At 44.6% G+C, this 19214-nt stretch overlaps 1 protein-coding gene across 1 annotated transcript in view; it reads right to left on the bottom strand.

The window, feature by feature from the left end:
- Nucleotides 1-11674: 11674 nt before the first annotated feature.
- TMEM178B (transmembrane protein 178B) overlaps nt 11675-19214 on the bottom strand; it is a 211282-nt gene continuing 203742 nt past the window's right edge. Inside the window, exon 4 of the mRNA NM_001195276.2 lies at nt 11675-12525. Within this exon, the coding sequence (NP_001182205.1) occupies nt 12275-12525 (251 nt within the window). The 3' untranslated portion in view covers nt 11675-12274. The remainder of the gene's footprint in view (nt 12526-19214) is intronic.

Raw genomic sequence — 19214 nt, 5'->3', positions numbered from 1 at the left:
GTACCAGTCCTATCATTGTACTTGGGAATACCCTAGAGAAGCGGAAGGCATTTAAGTGAATTACTAAGCTAAGCCTCCCAAACTGTCAGTTAGAGAAAGTGGCGACTGCAACTTTTGTCATCACTGGATGATGGAGATGTTATGGGAGTTGTTTCATTTCCTTTCAGCAAAAAGATGCTTTTCCTTAAGGAACGGAGAACTGACAAGGGAGTTATGGAAGGGGAACCCTCCAAATTTGTTTGCCTAGTGTGGTAAACCATGGCTAAGGCAAGTATTACTTGTGGCAGAAGAAATTCCACGTCTGCATGAGGTGCACCAGCTGTGGATGAGAGAGTACAGTGAGTCTGGTTTCTCACTGACCCCTGCCTCCATGGCTGTACAGATTTGCTGTAGGATTGCGTGAGACTGGGAGAAGTCAGACCCAACAGGCCTAAAATGGCAGTGTGGTCCATGAGGGACACGGTGGGCTGAGATGGCCACACATGCTGTGTCCATTCTCCTGCCTGCCTCTGGGGTCAGTTTGGTGCTGAGGCCTGGCTGCTGTCCCACAGGAGGCTGTATGCTCACTCCCTGCTGCGGAGTCACAGGAGCAATTATGGCTTTCATTAGGAGGTGAGACGGCTTACTTAAGAGAAAGTGGAACATTCTCCAGGAAGATAATCCAAACGTGGCATGGAGAATGCAGCAGGGAGGACAGTGCTCACGTCTGGATGCACAGGGCTGTTGTAAAGAATGGGGACAGGATCACCCCACAAAGCCTCCCTCCCACGTGATGTTGCACAGGGACTTCATTGCCTTTTAACAAGAGGTTGCCCTTGATAGTAAACCTCTGAGAAGTCTGCAAAACCATTGTGGGACACGGTGAGCAACATTTACATGCACAGCAACAGCTGGGTCCCATATCCCAGGATCGTCCCCATCCCTCTCACAGAGAGGGAATGGGAGAGGACAAAGAAGAAATTTTAGGACCGTACTCAAAAGTCGTGCAGCAAATGATGCCGAATCCTTAAGTTTGATTTATTTGCAAGCTTCTCCTCATTTCCAGAGTTCGCTCTTATAGCCTTTATTTCTTTTTCACAGACATCTCAAATAACAAAACAGTCACATATGCAAGAGTCAGTTCGGAATGGGATTTAGAGATAAACATCTTTACAGGAAGCATCTCTATATTCTCACACAGAGAGAGGAAAAGGGAGATATACACATCTGAGTCCTTAAAAAAGGGGAAAGGATGACAGGAGAGGAACATCAGAATGAAACAGTACAGACTGGACAAGAAGGTACTGTGCTGGAAAACAACTTCTGATCCCTTGATCTCAGTTTTCTCTTCCATTTTCTTGCCCGGCTTTCCCTAAGTATCGACACACAGCATTAAATATTTACTGTATAGGTTCCTACAGGCCATCTGAAGTCCTTCTCGCCATAACCTGAACAGTATTTTTAAAAATAAAGTTGTTCTGAGAGATGGGCAAGCACTGACAAGTCCCTGACTTAAATCTAGCTGTGGAAATAAACAGTAGCAACCACCTATTGCCACCGCAGCTAAAGTTCACTTAGCCCTGGAGTTTTCAGGAACTGGTTTAATTCCTCCACTCCTTGGTCTGCGTTTGCTTTGGTCAGGTAAAATATGGGAATATATAAGTGCTTCAGAGTTCTTATACTTGATTAATTTGCTGGTCCTCCCAGACCAGTTTGGTCTCAATACCTGATTTCAGCTCTGAGAGACTCTCACCATGAGATGGAGACATGTGTTCAGCCTTGCCAGAGCAGCTTTCTCAATAGTACAGTCACAGTTCATTCTCTTGTTGAGTCCCTGGTTCAGTTTTTCTGAGGACAACGATAATCCCAACAATAAGGGATGAAATTGCAATCTCTTTAATCTCCATGTAAGCTGTTTGTAAAGCAGTTATTAACATTGGAAAAAAACAAATAGGAAATTACCCAAACTGTACCTTGGAGCGGAATTTTTGATTCTTCCTTGCAGCTAGATGACATTTTCCAGGCCAGTATGGAGATAAAGAGGAAGGGAGTAACCTCAGAACAGTTTAGCAATTTAAACTTTTAGAATGTCAATTCACTCACTGGACTGCTTCAGCAATGCTCAGGACTGGCAGAGAATGGTGAAGAGTTTGGACCAAAGATCTCTGACGTTCAGCACTGGCACCATCCAGTGATCTATGACTGGAGAGCACCATAAAGAACCCACCTCAAATGCAATTTTGCAGGAACTGGGGCAATCCCTGTGCTTTGCAGTTGTCTTGCAATTTGGAGAGGGGAAGACTGCTGTGAACCTCTTGTTTTGCTCCAACAGTTTTCCACGTTTCACACCTGCATGCTGCGTGGTGGGTGCAGGGCCACAACTGACCTCCGCATGGATACTCTTCTGCACAAGGTGCCCGAGTCTTCCCACTAGGATTTAAGATCTTTTTGGACCTCAGAACTACCCAAGATAGGTCAGTGGCCTCCCTGTGGAGGGAAAAGGAGCTCCTAAAGCTGAATTAGAGCTCAGCTTTACTGAGTTACCACTGAGAAGCAAATGTCTCTCTCCAATAACTATCCAAGAAACCAAGGCAGATGATCCTGTTAACACCGGCAGCTCAGTTAACTGCCCAGGGTTAGTGGGGATGAATTCAGATCAGAAGATCCAGGCCTTTGTTTAGCTATGTAGCTTGACTTCACGCACAGAGAGACCCCTCACAGACATACACTTAGTGCAGAAAAGCATCTGTACAAAGGGCTTCTTGATAAAGGATGAGTGCACCTATCTAGAGAACTAAGGTGGAACTGATATTCTATCATGGCTTTTGCAGTCCATTTCTCTTCCTTAGAGAAGCCCTTGAGACCCAGTCCTGCGACTGGACGTACAGGTGTGGTGTATGTGTGCTGCTGACTGGTGCAATGGCAGAGTTGGGATTTTCCTAGGAAATGATACTCTTTAATTTGCTTTAATTTGAATCTGAGATACATGGGGATTATGGAAAAGAAACAGTCCTTTGCCTGAAATTCTGTACATCGGCCTCAGCTTATTTCAGGCAATCGTGACTCTATGGACATTTTTCATAAATTTACAAATATATATACATATATATACATATATACATGTATACGTCTATCAGCCTATGGGCGACATTTACCACTGCATTGTTCCAGCCACACACAAGTATAATGGTTGGTTATTTTTATCAAAAAGAACATTGGTGTAAATTTGAAGTGACTTAGTGGTGGCTGTCACCATACTTATGCAAAAGCTCCTGAAGTGGGCTGACATATAAATACAGCCCGCCTTGCCGAAGTTCCCCCACCACATACACACATAAATAGAATCATAGAACTGTTAAGGTTGGAAAAGACCACTAAGATCATCCAGTCCAACCGTCAGCCCATCCTCTCCATGCCCACTGACCGCGTCCCTCAGTGCCACATCTACCCTTTTCCCGAACACCTCCAATGTCAATGACTGAATGGGAGGTGTCTAAAGAGGACCCTGTTTTACAGTTTTAATGAAGCAAACTTCCCACTGACCCTATTGACCTGTAATCATGGGGAATTTCACTTTGAAAGAAACTGAAGGTTCAAGCCAATTTTAGGTACAGTTTACAGCTTTGAAAGTTGTAACCTCTGCCACAGTAGATCTCAAAATGCTTTAAAGTAATTTAAGTTACTGTAGAAAAGTATCTTCACAAGTCCCCAGGTATGGTTTTTTTTGTGTGTGTAAGTGGGGGGAGTTTTGTCCTGCAGAAGATCAAACACAAATGCATGAACACAAACATGTTAACGGATGGAAATTGCCGAGTAAAAATAGTAAGAGTTTAAATTAGATGTCTGTGATTGTTACTGGTGCCCAGGAGTTATAAATAATTCAGTACCTCCTTGCTGAGTAGTCTGAGGCTGCGCTTCTATTCTGTTGTTATGATTACCTGTTTTTTTTTTCTTATGATCTATATTGTTAAAGGAAAACCCTTCATAAAAAGGTAGTCTTATGCTCTACGGCCAGACGAAAACTATTCTTCAGACACAACTTCACAAGAGCTTAAGCAAATTAGGAGCGTGCGTGGTTTTTAAAAACGATGCTGGACCAAGAACACGCCTATCTGCTGTCTGAACAGGGACTGGAAGCTGTGGTTCTGTGCAATCGGCCCTAGGAGACTGAGCCCCATCTGACTGACACTCACTGTGTCTACATCCCCTTGAAACCGGAGCTAAACCCGCAGGTCACGCTGCTTTTTGAAGACTTGACTCTATCAGAATCACTGTTGCTGTTTGGGAAGTTCTGACCAGTTGGAAAAATAACAAGGCCACTTGAAAGGAATTGCTTTTGCAGCGCTATTCCCATGCCACGCCACCACAGGCACAGAGCCACAGGGATGCAAAGCTCCCTGCAGTGCTGAGCCCCATTACGTGCAGCCATGGCAATACCAGGAGCCACCCATAGCTCTCAGCAGAGGACAGCAGTAAGACTCAGGCAGTGTGGCGCTGCCCCTCATCCAGCAGCATTTCTACATAAGGGGATTGCAAACTTTTCTGAGTTGGAGGTGATACGGTGCCTTTTCTTCTCTCGTGACAAATATGAAAACTGGCCACCTGTTTTACAGAAACACCTTCTAAGTGCACGTTGCAAGAAGCAATTTGAGAACACCAAGGCTCTCCTATTTGTACCACACACGAGTGGTTACTGCTGGGGTCTGTAGCATTAGAAATTAGTGAGGACTTGTGGGCACAACTGTCTTCCGAGGTAGAATTGCCAGCTCAAGACTGGCTGGATGCAGAAGTAGCTGTGCATAAATCCCATATTTAAGAGCACCGATAGTCGGCTCTGGAGTCTTGCGGTGGTGTTTCAGGATGTTACTGCTCTGAGCTGCTGCCTGCCCCCCATTTTGCTGGATATATCCTGCCCAAAGGCAGAGCAGGCAGAAAGAAACATACATCTGTGTCTCAGCTGCTTCCTTTCCCTACACCTCTGGGATTAGAACAACACTGGCAGCTCTTCTCTAAGTATTCAAATACTTCCTCGTGGCAAGTATCCAATTCACACCAGCTCTCTTGTGCCTCCCCACTTCTCTTCAGCAGAGATTTTATGTGTGATCTGCATACACAACCTAACACAGATGCAGATGACACCTGAATGGCACTGCAACTCCTGAGCTAAGTACAAAAGAATAGAAAACAAACTATTATGTTGTATTTTGCTATGTACCTCCTCTGCACATAATGCGCATATTTCCGGGCTACCCACATCAACTGGGGCATGAATGTTTGTGTGTGGCTAAGGAAGGAGGGGAATGAGGGTGTCCACATATATACACCCTAGTCTAGAAAACTTTTGAGGGTATTTTCTGCCACTGTGCAGGAGAGTTAATCAGTAAAACAAAGACACAGAAGTATAGTCTGGGCAGGGACTGACAGCTCAGGCTCCTGATGCTGTGGTTGTCATTGGATTGTCCTCACGTAACAAAACCAATGCCCATCAAGTCTGACCTAAAGCAACTGCTGCTTGGTTTCCTTTTTTTTCACTCCCCACCTCCCCCTGAGGATAACCTATCTAAGCCTCAGTTATTTTCATTCCCAGTCTCTCCTTAGCAAGAAAGGACAATTGATCTGTGACTCTGGAGTGTTTTACTAAAGGTGACCAGCATTTCATTTCCCTCTTGTGGCCTATATTGAGGCAGTTGCCAGGCTTTTTCTGGAAGTAATATCCTAAACATGTGCATAGCATACTACACTTAAGCTAGCAGCATTCTGTTAGGCTCCAGTTCTCCCAGCAATGTCAACAGCAAACCTGTCAGAGTCTGCTGGCACCAGCAGTTGGTCCTTTGTTTTAAAAAGCACTGCAATCTCTAGCTATGATGGCTCTGAAGAAAGCTACAGGATTGGGGTATTAGTGACCTGAGGAGGAAGATAGAATGGGAAACATAAATCAGGGGAAAAAAGATAATAGCTGATTTATTTATAAAGCCAATCATTAGATAAATGCATATATTTAAGCACGCATTTCATTTTCAGCACTAACCAGGACAGCGCTGAAATATTTTTTGAGGCACCTGATCCAAAACTCACTGGAGCCAAGGTGACGCTTTCTATGGACTTCAATGTATGCAATATGGAGCACATGCATTATACTGGTGGCTGTTACTGGAAACCGTGGGGCACTGAGTGTTGAGTTAAGCCCTGTTTTTATGAGCTTTTCAGCTTAGACTGGCAAATCAAGATCTTATGGGGAGTCTGGAGTTGGATTATTTGAAACTCAGCTCCTGGCCTTGGATATTCACCCATCACTAACCTTTACATGCTTAATGTGCTTCACGCAGGCTTTTTACTCCTCATCTCTCAGTGGTGCCTGGCAATTATTCAGAAATGTCTCAGTCTTTCACCTTGAACCTTTCCTTGCTGACTGGATGAGTGCAACAGGAAGGGCTGTGAAAGGGTGCAAAACCTGGGGGCAAGGAAATGTGGTGCTGATGCACAGGGATGATTTGTGTGGATGCACCCAAGCAGCCCTATAGCCCTTCTAAGCCTACATAGAGACACAAGGAAGAAAGAGCCCAAATAATATATGTCTTTATTTAAGCTATACTTGGTAACATATTATTTCCTCTCCATTTTGCTCCTGGGAGTTAGCTTGGCACTCAAGAATTAAGGACAGATTACAGTGATTTTCTTCTGAGCTCTGCTTATCAGTGGGCCTCCGGGGATGAGCCTGGTTTGGAGGTGCTGCATGGTGAGTAAATGGACAGCCATGGAGACACAGTCTTCCATGAACGCATGGGAATCTGAGATATCCCCTGCATAGCAATCCTCTCCCTTCCCAATGCTGTTTTGCTCATTGTCTGATGAAGTGCACAGCTAGCATGCCATGGCTAAAAGTGCTCCCAAATGGCTTGTGTCTGCAGGAAAGCAGAATACCTGCACTCTCATGGGTCTCTTCTGGGAGGACAGGATCCTCTGGGTTAGAGGAGTGGACTCTGAGGGTTATTTTTATTTATTTATTTATTTTGGTGGCTTTTTTTTCCTTCCTTTCATTTCTTTCTGTAGCTGAAACAACATTTTCTAAAGTAGTGACAGTTTTTTAAAAGCAGTATTTCAAAGAAATTGCCCCGGTCACTGGTGGCTTCTGATCCACTTGTGACTGCCCCTGGGGTAGAGCGAAAGAAATAAAAGCCCAACTAGAAATATGACTTGAGGGACTGTACTATTTAGATCAGGGAAGGTCTGTGTTTGCAGAGAGGAAGAAAGGAGAGATGATATATACAGGTGGCCACTATGAGTCAGGAGTTTTAACATGCGAACAGCTTTAGCTTGAAGATGGTGTCTTAAGAGTCCATAAGATATACAGCACATAGATTCCTGCAATATTTCCCCATGCAGGGCTCCCACACAGTGCCCTGGCAGGGATAGAGGTAGAAGCCATTGCAACTAACTCACCGCCATCACAGAACAACCTTACTGTACAAGAACTGGAGGCTCACTGTAAAAACAAGCCTCAGCCTACACACCACAGAGCACTGAGGCAATTCACCCCACTTCCTTGGGAACAGCTTCCTGTAAAAGGGAGGGAGCACAAGCACCTGCATCAGGCTAGGACAAGGGTATCACAATATCTACAAGCACAGGATAGGAAAAGAAGAACAGGGGCTAGACTCTGAAGGAAGCTGAACATCACCCAGAAAAGCACATTCTTAACGTTAAGCATGTGAATAGTCTACCAAAGGCAATGGAATCAGTCACATGTTTGAAGTAAAGTATGTACTTGAACACTTCCCTGGAGCAGACTGAGAGACAGGGCCAAGACCCTAAATGTGGGGAGCACATCTGACAGGTTTCTGACTACTGCTCAGACTAGTAAACCAGACACTAGTTGGAAAGCTTGAATCTCAGGTCAGAAGGATATTTCAAAGCCTCCCAAAAATGCAGAAGCTTAGACTAGATGGGAGTGTGCTTTGGCTCTGGATGTACATAGTTGCTAACCATCACAGATTTGGCTCTGGATGTATCTTGGGTCAGCCCTGCTCTAGAGATGAGTGCAAGCCAACAGGTAAGGCTCTCGGCCCACCTCACACTGCTCATGGCCCTTTGGGGCTCCTCCTGAGGCTGTGAGCAGCACAGAAAGAGACTGAAAAATTCCCAAGGGGTTTTGCCCCTGTTTCAGGCAAAGATGTGCACCAAAACTGCTGTCTGGACAGGTGGTCCCTTTAGGAATCCGGTCTGACATTAAAGCTCTGTATTCACCTGCTGCTTCAGGCACTTACACCCACACTTTTAACACACTTCATGCTCATACAGGCCTGAGAGGCTGTGCTATAATGAGTGGAAAATCACAAACCGGGCCTAAAGATCCAGGGTTAACACTTCCCTGCTATGAAGAAAAATGAGCGTAACCCTCTCCCACAATCACCAAACACAGGCCAGCACTCAGCTCGTACACAGCTTGTAAACCAACCAACACCTTCAGAGAGTACTTCATCAAGGCAGAACTATTTTCATGCCAGCTGCATAGAGAAGAGTTGAGAGTCCATGAAACGGCAAAATGACTTCAATTTCTTTCAGTCTTAATGCTATAGCTCCTTCAAAACTCCAGCTGAAAAGAACACACTTTTGAATTGTCACGGCACACACAAGGCTGTGTACCACCACAGGAGCTGTCATACTGCTTTCCATGCCACAGGACCCGATGGCAGATGCCAGCTAGAAACCCCTCTGCCTTTTGGTCTAGTGAGGTCACTCCAGGTATCTCTAGTCACATGAAGGAGTTTCCCTACCACACTCAGAACTGCAGAGGAAGAAGAACGTTTGTGTTCAAAGATGTTTTAATGAAACAAGTACCAGTTTCATAAAGCATTAACACCTTTATGAGAAGTTGCCTTTTCTCAAAATCTTTCATAGTTTGAAATGTTTCATATTTTAAAGGTCTCTCTTAGTTTTCAGTTATTGGTTTTATGCTTTCAGTTTCAATTTAGCTTTCCAAGAACTGCTTTTATTTCTAATTCCCTTCCGTCCGATGGTAACTCATCAGCCTCCTCATCTAGTGAGCATTTGCACATTCAAACAGTTTCAAAGCTTTTCAGAACACCCTGTTTGAAAACACTGCCAGAGGAAAAAAAAAATCCAATCTACTTAAAAAGCAAGTTTCTTCGAAAGGTTTCCATTTTCAACATGAATCAATAAATACTTACTTTCTCCAGTCAGATCTAATGGAGAACGAAATGACAGAACTTCACTTGCCAGGGATGGCATTTCAGTGGCAACACATTGACTTGGCAGCTGACATTAGCATGTTTTGGGAATTTGTAAACCAAAGAACATAAATGCTAAGTAGCTGAGCAGGAGTGAAAGAAAACCAAATCTACCCTACTCCAAAATAGCCTTCAGAAACTTTATTTCTTTGGACACTGTTAACAAAAAGGAACATCATCACACAAGGTGTAACGGGGAGGGAAAGCAGATCTGAAAGGGGAATGGCTGGCTATGCAATTGCATTGCATATTATTTCTTGGTTGGATTTTTTTTTAATGAGTCAAAATGCTGTTTCCTGATGGCTGTGTAAATAGCATGATCTGGAGTTAATGTCTTTATTTCTGTGCAGGCATCATTTCAGCAGATTGCCTCCTTATCCTTGTGAGATTTCATAGATTCAGGAGGTCATAGAATCACAGAATGGCTTAGGTTGGAAGGGATCTTTAATCCCATCCAGTTCCAACCCTTTGCCATGGGCAGGGTTGTCACCCAGAGCCCCTATCCAAAGTGGCCTTGAATGCTTCATCCACAACCTGTCTGGGCAGCCTGTTCCAGCACCTCACCACCTTATGAGTAAAGAATTTCTCCCTAACATTTGCCCTAAATCTCCCCTCTTTTAGTATAAAGCCTATCCCCACTGTTCTATCACTATCAGACTGTGTATAAAGTTTGTCCTCCTCCTCTTTAAAAGCTCCCTTCAAGTATTGGAAGGCTGCAATGAGGTCTTCCCGGAGCCTTCTCTTCTCCAAGCGAAACAAGTCCAACTCCCTCAGTCTGTCTTCATAGGAGAGGTGCTCCATTCCTCTGATCATCTTTGTGGCCCTCCTCTGGACTTGCTCTAGCAGCTCCAACTTTTCTTGAGCTGCGAGCCCCAGGTCAGGCACAATTAGATGATTTTTATCATCAAATGAGAACTGATGGCATGCAGATATCAGGTGTAATAAAAGACCGATGTAACTATCCCTGAATTAAGAGCATGTTGGACTGGCTTGTTCTGTGGGGGACTTTTTTTCTCTGCCCTATCTCCCTTTGCCTGCTCATTTATTGGTGGTGCCATCACTTCCTGAACAGGGCCATTTGGCAGTTGCCTCTTCCAGCTCCCTTTAGTTACAGCCTTGGCCTTTCACCTCACCTTCCCCTCAGCCACTGTTCCCCTGCGAGCAGCTGCTGTCTTCACAGCCAAAATGCTCTGCTTCCCCCAAAGGTATACATCCCCATCTGCAAGCTTGGCTGTTCTGTCAGCTCTTCTGGGATCTATGACCTGAACAATGGGGAGAGAGGAGTGAAGGGAGGAGGGGGTAACGGGAAGAGGAGTAGCAGGAAAAAGAGAAAGACCAAAAGAGAGAGAGAATCCCATTTGAAGATTCACAATTATATCATACAACGCTTGAGCTCATGGGAAATGGATCTCCATTCTCTGCATCTGACCCTTTCTTTTCCATCTGTACACAGTTCTCCCAGATGGAGAGTGGAGATGTCCAGTGAACTGGGGCAGGTTCCAAAGACAAGATGTGTGAAGTTCTTATTTGGCATACATGAACACAACAAGAGGCTTCTCTTACTTCTCTCTTACAAAAATTTTCTCCCTTTTTCTCCTCAGTAATGGCTTTTGCCCAGTTTTCTCAAACATCCGAAAACTCAATGAAATCCCAATCCAGTAAATAAATACTCAGTAGGAACAACTGCCAGGGCTCCCCCCACCTCCCTTCTCCCTGGTCAGTCTTCCCTTGGATCCACCATTCTGAACTCTCGGATGCTCCACGAAAACCAAAACCATGCAGAAATCCACCAGAGGAGACGCACTGTCTCAGGCCTGACGGCTTTCTTCACGCTTCTGCAGTTGCCTCAGTCTTGAGCCACAAACACAGCATGGATGGTGTAGTGGACAATCACATTGCAATGTTTTACATTTTTTCCTTTTCTTAAAAAAAATAAAAGAAGAAGAGGGAAGAAAATGTTATACACACAAGTATCACAGCATTTTCAGAAGGCCTTCTACTGCATTTGCATTAGCAGTTCAGCCTCAGTTGTAAGCCTGGATGTAAGGCAGCTGGAAGATTAAAACCGTACTGTTGGAGAGTCTGCTGAGACATCCTCATGTTGGTTTTTGTTGTTGCTGTTGTTGCTTGTTTTCTGTTTTTATTTCATAAGATCCTTATTTTAAATTGTTTTTGTCTGTTTGCTTCTTTCTAAAGTTTGGCAGGAAAGAGAAAATGCTTTTTTGCTTTTCCCCATGTCTTCTGTCCTTTTTGTTTTCTGCATTTTAAGAAGAAAGAAAGGAAAAGGAAAGGGAAAGGGAAAGGGAAAGGGAAAGAAAAGGAAAAGAAAAGAAAAGAAAAGAAAAGAAAAGAAAAGAAAAGAAAAGAAAAGAAAAGAAAAGAAAAGAAAAGAAAAGAAAAGAAAAGAAAAGAAAAGAAAAGAAAAGAAAAGAAAAGAAAAGAAAGCCCTCAAACAATATATATATATATATATATTTAAAAATAATAAGAAGGAATAAACAACAATAGGGTAGTCTTTTTTCATTTTGTTTCCAGAAAGAAAAGAAAGTGCGTGGGTTTCTGATAACGGCCTTGAGGAGGTACACTGTAGAGGTGGCTCAATTGCTTGATTTGTTTATTTGCTTGCTGTTTGCGTTTTCCTTTTAACTGCAATGGATGGGCTTTTTGCCCCTGCTCCCCAGCCCTCCATGTCCTGTACAGACTGATTCCAGGTCCCCCACCCGGACCCCTCTCTCCCTTGCCAGGTGGCAGCTGGTAGGTGTGACAGCGTATTCATTCGACCTCTAAGGTATGATGCTGAAGTTAAGAGTTGGATGGAAGAGCCATGTGAGAGAAAAGCTTTCCCATCTTGGTGAGAAAGAACGAAGCAACACAGAGTCCAGTGGAGATGTGAGTGCCATGTTGGACTCAGCTCTACCTTGGCACTGGCATTAATTTGAGATTATATATATATTTAATTATATATACATATATATGCATGTATAGGTATACATAGACATATATATATATATACGTGTGTGTGTGTGTATTTGTTGTTGGCTATTTTTTTAGCACACTGTCCCATTCTCAGGTCTAGATTTGGGGCAGTTGGTCCTGGGGACAGGTTGGACAGAAGGGGCCAGAGTGCAGAAGAAGCCAGAAATAAGAGTGAGGCCCAGGCCCCCCCATGCACAGAACATGGACCATCCATAGCCATGGCTGATGTCGTCGGGAAGTCCATACAGGTAGCGGGGGTAGCGGGAGAGCTCAAAGTTGATTCCAGCCACACACGTGCACAGTGAAATGATGCAGAAGGTTCCTGGAGGAGAGTGGGAAGGGGAGAAGGAGAGAGGAAAAAAAATACAGAGAAGTTAGAAGAGTGAGAGACATATCACTTTCCTAGCTGCCAAGAGTTGGTGCAGTCAGTAAGGATACGCCTAAGGGAAGACGTTCGTATAGAAAGTGGCTTAGTCTAGCCATGGGAAATGAACTGAGTGCCACCAGAGCCTCGAATATTGATCTGATGCTGAATGGAGTTGTATGGAGAAACTTCAGCTGGAATGGTTTTGTCATTATGTCATTATTCCCTTGTGAGCCAGAATGCTCCATAAAACCACTGATTTTGCAGGAATTTTGCTTTAGACAAATAAGGAGTGAATAGTCATGTTTCAATACTTTTTAGGGAAAAAAGACTAAGTTCTTGTTTAAATTCAGTTTTTCAATTATGAATTTTATAGAAGAAAATATTACAAAATACTTGACATTTTGGCTACGTCGAAACATACATTAGAAATGCCCTGGGGAGTTTTTTTCCAGTTCCTCTTACATCAAAATCTAAAATGTTCCACTATGCTTGCCCTTTTCAAATGCCACTTTCAAAATCTTAAAATCCCTCACAAAATTTGGATTCTATCCTCTGCATGACTCCAGTCCCATTCCAGATGCCCTCTGCAGTACTGGGGAACTCTTCAGAATATCCTGTTCTTGTTTTCCATCTCCGCAGCAGTATTTCATTTCTTCCCGAGAGCACTGCAAGGACAGCCTTCACAACTCTGTCAGGTGTTAAGTGTTTTGGAAAGCCACACACATCAGATGAGGCTGAACCTTAGCCCACCCAGATGAGTCTAACTGTGATCTTTGGCCTCCAGCTTCATTGCAGTTAAACTCTGAGCTCCTGAAATGTCACCATTGCCACCCACGCACCAAATAATGGATAGCTGCAGTCTCTGTGCGCCCATCTCAAGAGATAACACCCACTGTCTACACAAAGTTGGTAGTTTATTTTTCCTCTCTAATTCCTCCCTGTACAGTCCTTTCTGAATTGTCTGCAAGGGACCCAGAAGGTGATATGCAGCGCACGTTATAGAGCTACTCACATCGTTGGCCTGCTGCTCGTGCACAGCCCTGTGGCATGCTGTGTGTGCTACCTGGAAAGCACGCCCTGTGTCAGACCTCTGTTCACCAGCAGGGCTGCTGAAGGGTATACTATTCCTGTCCATAAGATAGCGAAATGCCCAAAAGCATTCACAGCTTGCCTGGTTTTCACATCAAGCTCTTTTCTTCTGGTATCTCTACCTTCTCCTGTCCCCTCCTTCCTTTGTTCCTGCCACTCTCCTTCAACTCTCCTTTTGTGTCTCTGCTGCTTTGCTCTTTTTAGTTGAAGTTACACTGAAGAAATGGATTTCCATTGAAGACACAGATTAGATTATGTGTTGAATTCCTCTGGAATTAGGCTCAGAACTGAGAACACTTGTAGGAACACATACACCACCAAAAATGCTTGGACTCCTGACCGTACCCATCTCTCTAATTTAGCAGGCACATCCTACAACTCTAGCATCTCTATGCAAAATTCCATCATGGATGAGCTGTGAGCCCACAGTCACATCACTCTGTTACCCGCTCTGACCACTGCCTCCATCATCTTTTTGAATGGTCATTTCTCTTCCTACGTGTTTGCTACTTACCACTTGCAGATAATCTCCGTTGTAAAGCACAGGGAATACTGGAACTCTGGGTTCCTCTCCTGATGATATATACGGCTGCCAGATGGCCCAGTGAGTACCGCTCATAAGTTCTCACGTTATGATAATGCCACAGGGCACCAGTCTGTACCAGAGAGCTGCCGTGGTAGATACTCTGCTGTTACAAAGGCTGCCTTCTTATCCCAGCCCAGCATGCAGTTAGTCTGCAATTAGCGCTGTGGACTTATGCAAGAGCGTTCTAAGTGCCCCAGCTCTGCTGTTGTTTTCAGTCCTGCACTACTTCAAAGCACAGAGCAGGAGGAATGGGTCTCTCTCCCAGAATCCTGCGCACAAAAATCATGTTGTTTGATCAGGGTAAAACTCTTTCTGTTCTTTACCATGTCACTTAGGTTATCCTGGAACATGAAGCTGTCTGCCAAGAACACGGCTGTCCTTGTGTGACACATCAACATGACTAGTACATTGTGGAGAAAAAGGATCCCTCAGAGCTGCTGTGCTCGAAACCCAGCTCCACGGCTTGTTTCAGAGTCAGAAAATGACATGAAAGGCAATTTCTAGCAAGAGCATGATAATTTCAGTTCTCTTGAAATACAAGATTGTTAAGAGAGGTGGGTGGGAAAATCTGTGCGGCCAGACTGAAACTGCATTTGGAAAGTACAAAAGGGAAGAAAATAACTTCAGTTTTCAAATGCTCCCTGTGCTTTCACGCTTTGTCTTGGCTATTTTGATTACAAGCTCTTCAGTACCAGGAGTGTTTGTACCCATTACATTTGTACAGTGCCCCAACCTATTGGCACTCCACCTAGCTGGGGGTATTCTGCCCAATAACAAATGAACAACAAAATGGAACAAGCAACAGAGAACAAAGCTTATCACAACCGTGTGATTTCTTTTTTTAAAAAAGGCTGCTCCTATCCTGCTCCTGCACTGGGGGAAGTGCAAATCCCATGATAATAAATAATGACCATAGTCACACACAGCGTCAGAGGATGTATAGTGTGGCTCTCAGCCGTTCACCCCTTGTGCTTCTGCAGGATGCTTTGTACAGCACTACGGGCACAGGTTTATCAGCCGCTCTCACACTATTCATTGCAGACATTAAACTGCCATTTTATACCACCTAGAGTAATCCTTAGGAACATTATATGAATCCTACATGTTGTTTGTATTCAGCCAACCAAGGAAGTTCCCACGTGTAGTTAATCTGGCTTCTCACCGGGAGGGTTACTGACGAAAACCGACTACTGTTACAACCTCATGACTGCTCAGCGCCTTTTCCTCACGAACTGGCAACCGTAACACAAAAGATCATCTTTCCAAATGTTACAGGTGTTGGCCATCAGAGAAAAACAGTCACGAGTGGAAGGGATGATGAGGCAGAGTTTGCCCTCGGACAGCCTCTGCTAGTGCGGGTCTGACACATAGCTTGGATGGCAGGAGGAGGAAGGCTGCTGCTCTTGCCACAGCCATACCTGCACTACAGATGTGGCACCAGGACTGCAGCAACTCCTGAACATCCCCAACCCTGAGATTCTTTCTCTCCCCAGAAAATAAACAGAGCCCTTATTTGGTTTCCTGGTGGGTTCTTGCAGCCAGTGGGGTACTAACACGCCATATCCCCAGGCAGCAGCAGCAATGCAAACTTTCTCTGTCAGAATCTTCTTTCTTTGTCAGAATCACTGCTCACAACTCTGGCCCAAGCAGTCAGGAAGGTTGGAGGGCCGAGGCTCGGCACTGGGGCTGTGGCATTGGTTTCTACAATGTGAATGACAGGCGGTAATAAGAGCTTACCAGGAATGTGCTGGTGAGTGAGCTGGGCTTGGAAGATAAAGCCCATCTCCTCCAGCAGCTGGAGAGAGCAGAGCATGCTCGGTTCTTTGTAACGGGATTTATGCGTTATCATCCTAAGTGAAGCACTAATGAATGAGACAAGGCAACAAGAGCATTTCTGACAAAAGAAATTCACATGTCACTGCAAAATGCTACAGGCAGGTGAGGGATGGAATTCCACGTAAGGCCATGTCTGCAGTACAGAAACTGCTGTTTGACATGCAGTCAAGCCTCCATCTTGACTCCTCATCAGACAGATACCTTCCTCTCTGCTTTTGACAATGCTTGCCCTGCTAGCGGAGCACCTGAGCTATTAAGTACCTCATGGTTGGTGATCATGTGCTGTTCCTTTTCCCTTATTATGCAGGAAGAATATAAAGCATGCTGAATGTCTCTTCCATTAAGACTGGATATTTGTGTTGGGCAGATATGATTTTTTTTTGCAATGTACGTCTACAACATTAGGGTCCTTCAATCTCAGTCCTTTAGTTGCCACAATCTGACAAATGACAAATGTTAGCTGTATCACCCTGTTCTCTTGTGCAAGACCTCATGGCTGATGTGCAGGTTAGTGGCCGTTGCCAAGCTCAGCCTCCTGTCAGCTGAGCCCATGACTCCCAGCTGACTCTCCCATTCTGGGAGCCACTCGGGGCAGAGGTAGGGCTCTGGCTCCCTGCCACTGGATGTGGCTGCTCATGGGACATTGCTTCTGCCATCTTCACTGCAGGGGCAGACATGGTCAGGAGAGCGATGGCTGGGAAAAGAAATATAATTACTCATCAAAACCTAATCCGGAGTGGATTTGTGAGCAAGAGCCCTTCGCTGTAGCTGTTTTTAAGCATGATTTTGGCAAACAGAGCTGTGGGGCTCTGAAAGGAATTCTATTTCTATTTGGTAATCACTCCTTCTCTTTCTGATCATCCTGGTAGTGTGAGGAGCTGCATTGCTTCTGTTTGCAATTTTCAAACCTCACCTTCAGGGGAGAACAGAACTGCTTGTAAATTAATTGGCTATGCTGAAGTGATTTAAATACAAGCAGATTCAAACTGTCAGTACCAAACAGGTTTGAATTTTGTCTCTCACTACTGTCCCCCAAACCATTTCAGAAACCATGTCCTTCAACCACAGACCACAGCCCTGCTTCCAGAGCAAGAGAGCTTGACTGGTTTTGCAGAGTGTGTCTTTCATAGCTGTACTGCAAATGAAAGTGAGCCTGCCAAAACAGTGCTTTCCATACTAGTTGTGTCCCCGGCGGATGGGTTATGCCATGGGACCTTGGCATGGCCCTTTCCCTTGGCCATAATTCCCTCATGGTGCTGGCATACAAACAGAACCCAATAGCAGGGGCTACATCTGAACACCCCAGCCCCAAGCACTGGGGATGAGACGTCTGACTGTAGTCGTGTCTATTCCTTCAGCTGGCAGGTGTTCTGCGACATGATAGTGATCATAAGGCACTCCTAATCTTTAAACCACCATCAGAGGCTGTTTCAGGTAAATGCTTCTCTTGGCTTCGTAACAGACTGGATCATTTTAATGGTCCCTACTGTTTCATATCTGGAGGGTGAAGAACTTAAATCACCAGAGGGAGGGAAGGAGGGAGGGAGGGAGGGAAGAAGGAAGGAAGGAAGGAAGGAAGGAAGGAAGGAAGGAAGGAAGGAAGGAAGGAAGGAAGGAAGGAAGGAAGGAAGGAAGGAAGGAAGGAAGGAAGGAAGGAAGGAAGGAAGGAAGGAAGGAAGGAAGGAAGGAAAGGAGGGAGGAAGGGAGGGAGGGAGGGAGGGAGGGAGGGAGGAAGGGAAGGAGGGAGGAAGGGAAGGAGGGAGGAAGGGAAGGAGGGAGGAAGGAAGGAAGGAAATTCTGCTTCCTAGATCTCCTCACCTTCAGGAGACACGACCAATGTGAAGTCAGTGGAGATTCAAAAAGCCAATAATGAAAATGCCCCATGCCCACCTTTGAGACCCCAGTCTCTGTGGTAGCACAAATCATTTTTCTTATTAATGAGAAAACATTTCTTCCATGTCTGGCTGGGAGACACACATTCTCTCCCTTCCCCAGCAGCAGGCAGAAATGACTCACCTCATGAGCTAACAGAGCTGTCTGATGTAAAAAGTAAACAATCCAAAGAAAAAAAAAAAACACAAAAAAACCCAACCCCAAAAACCCCCAGCCCAAAATGGATTCCTTTCCCCTTCTTTTTTTTTTTTTTTTTTTTGCAGAGACAGAAATGTCAAGTATTATTTATAAACAGTAGTAGATATAAAGGGAAACACAAAGGTATGGATTTTAGGATGCCCTCTGAAACCAAGTGATTCTCAAATACATGTGAGTCTCCTCCTTTTCTCTTGGCTGCTGTTGATGGCAGTGTGTGGCTACTAATGTCTTTGGAAGGAGTGTTGTTTATTTAATTATCATCACTTTTTTATTGTAGGGCTATAGGAAAAAAAATCTCACCAGTGAAACAACACTATTTTCAGTTTCTCTGTGCCCTGCTAGTTTTATTGTTTTCAAGGTACATGAAACAAACAAATAAAATGGGGTCTAATCCTAAAGTGGAGTGTGTACCATTAGCTATTTAAATTATATCACAATCAAATGAAATTATTAAAGAATAAACCGAATTCCCTCCCAGCACAGGGATGACAAAAGCCTTTTGGAGGGAGCAGCTTTGCAGTAAACTCCTTCTGTGCACGGATTAAACGCCTCAGCAGCACACAGCTCTTGAGAACACTTTATTGCTCTGCGCATACATGCATAGAATATAAATTATTGCTTAATTATGTACTGTTCCAGCAGAAGCAGCTTGCAGCATCACCGGTAGGTTGCAGAATAGTAAGGGGCTTACTGGGAAATTGCCCTTATAAAAAAGCTGAGATGGAAGCCAAAGTCTGACTGGGTGATGGAGATTCAGTGCCGTGTCCTTATGAGACCATAAACCCACCTTGGTTGGCACCTAATACATTTTTATTTTATGTTAAGAACCAGAGTAAAATGCAGGGTCTGTAGAAGGGCTGTGATATTGCATTATAGCCACTGTGAGAATGCTGTTTGCATTTGGCCTTTGGCCTCCTGCCTCAAAATGTACCCGCGGCACCTGTGCCCCACATGTGAGGGCTGAATGCCTGCTGCCAGTGGGTTCGGCAGCAGCCCCTGTCTATTGGATTGATGCTGCACAAGCTGTAATGCATTCTGGCAT

The sequence above is a fragment of the Gallus gallus genome, chromosome 1 (assembly GCF_016699485.2).
Source record: "Gallus gallus isolate bGalGal1 chromosome 1, bGalGal1.mat.broiler.GRCg7b, whole genome shotgun sequence".
NCBI classification, from domain to species: Eukaryota; Metazoa; Chordata; class Aves; order Galliformes; family Phasianidae; genus Gallus; species Gallus gallus.
The sequence above is the reverse complement of the archived record's forward strand: the minus strand, read 5'-3'. Positions and strand labels throughout refer to the sequence as shown.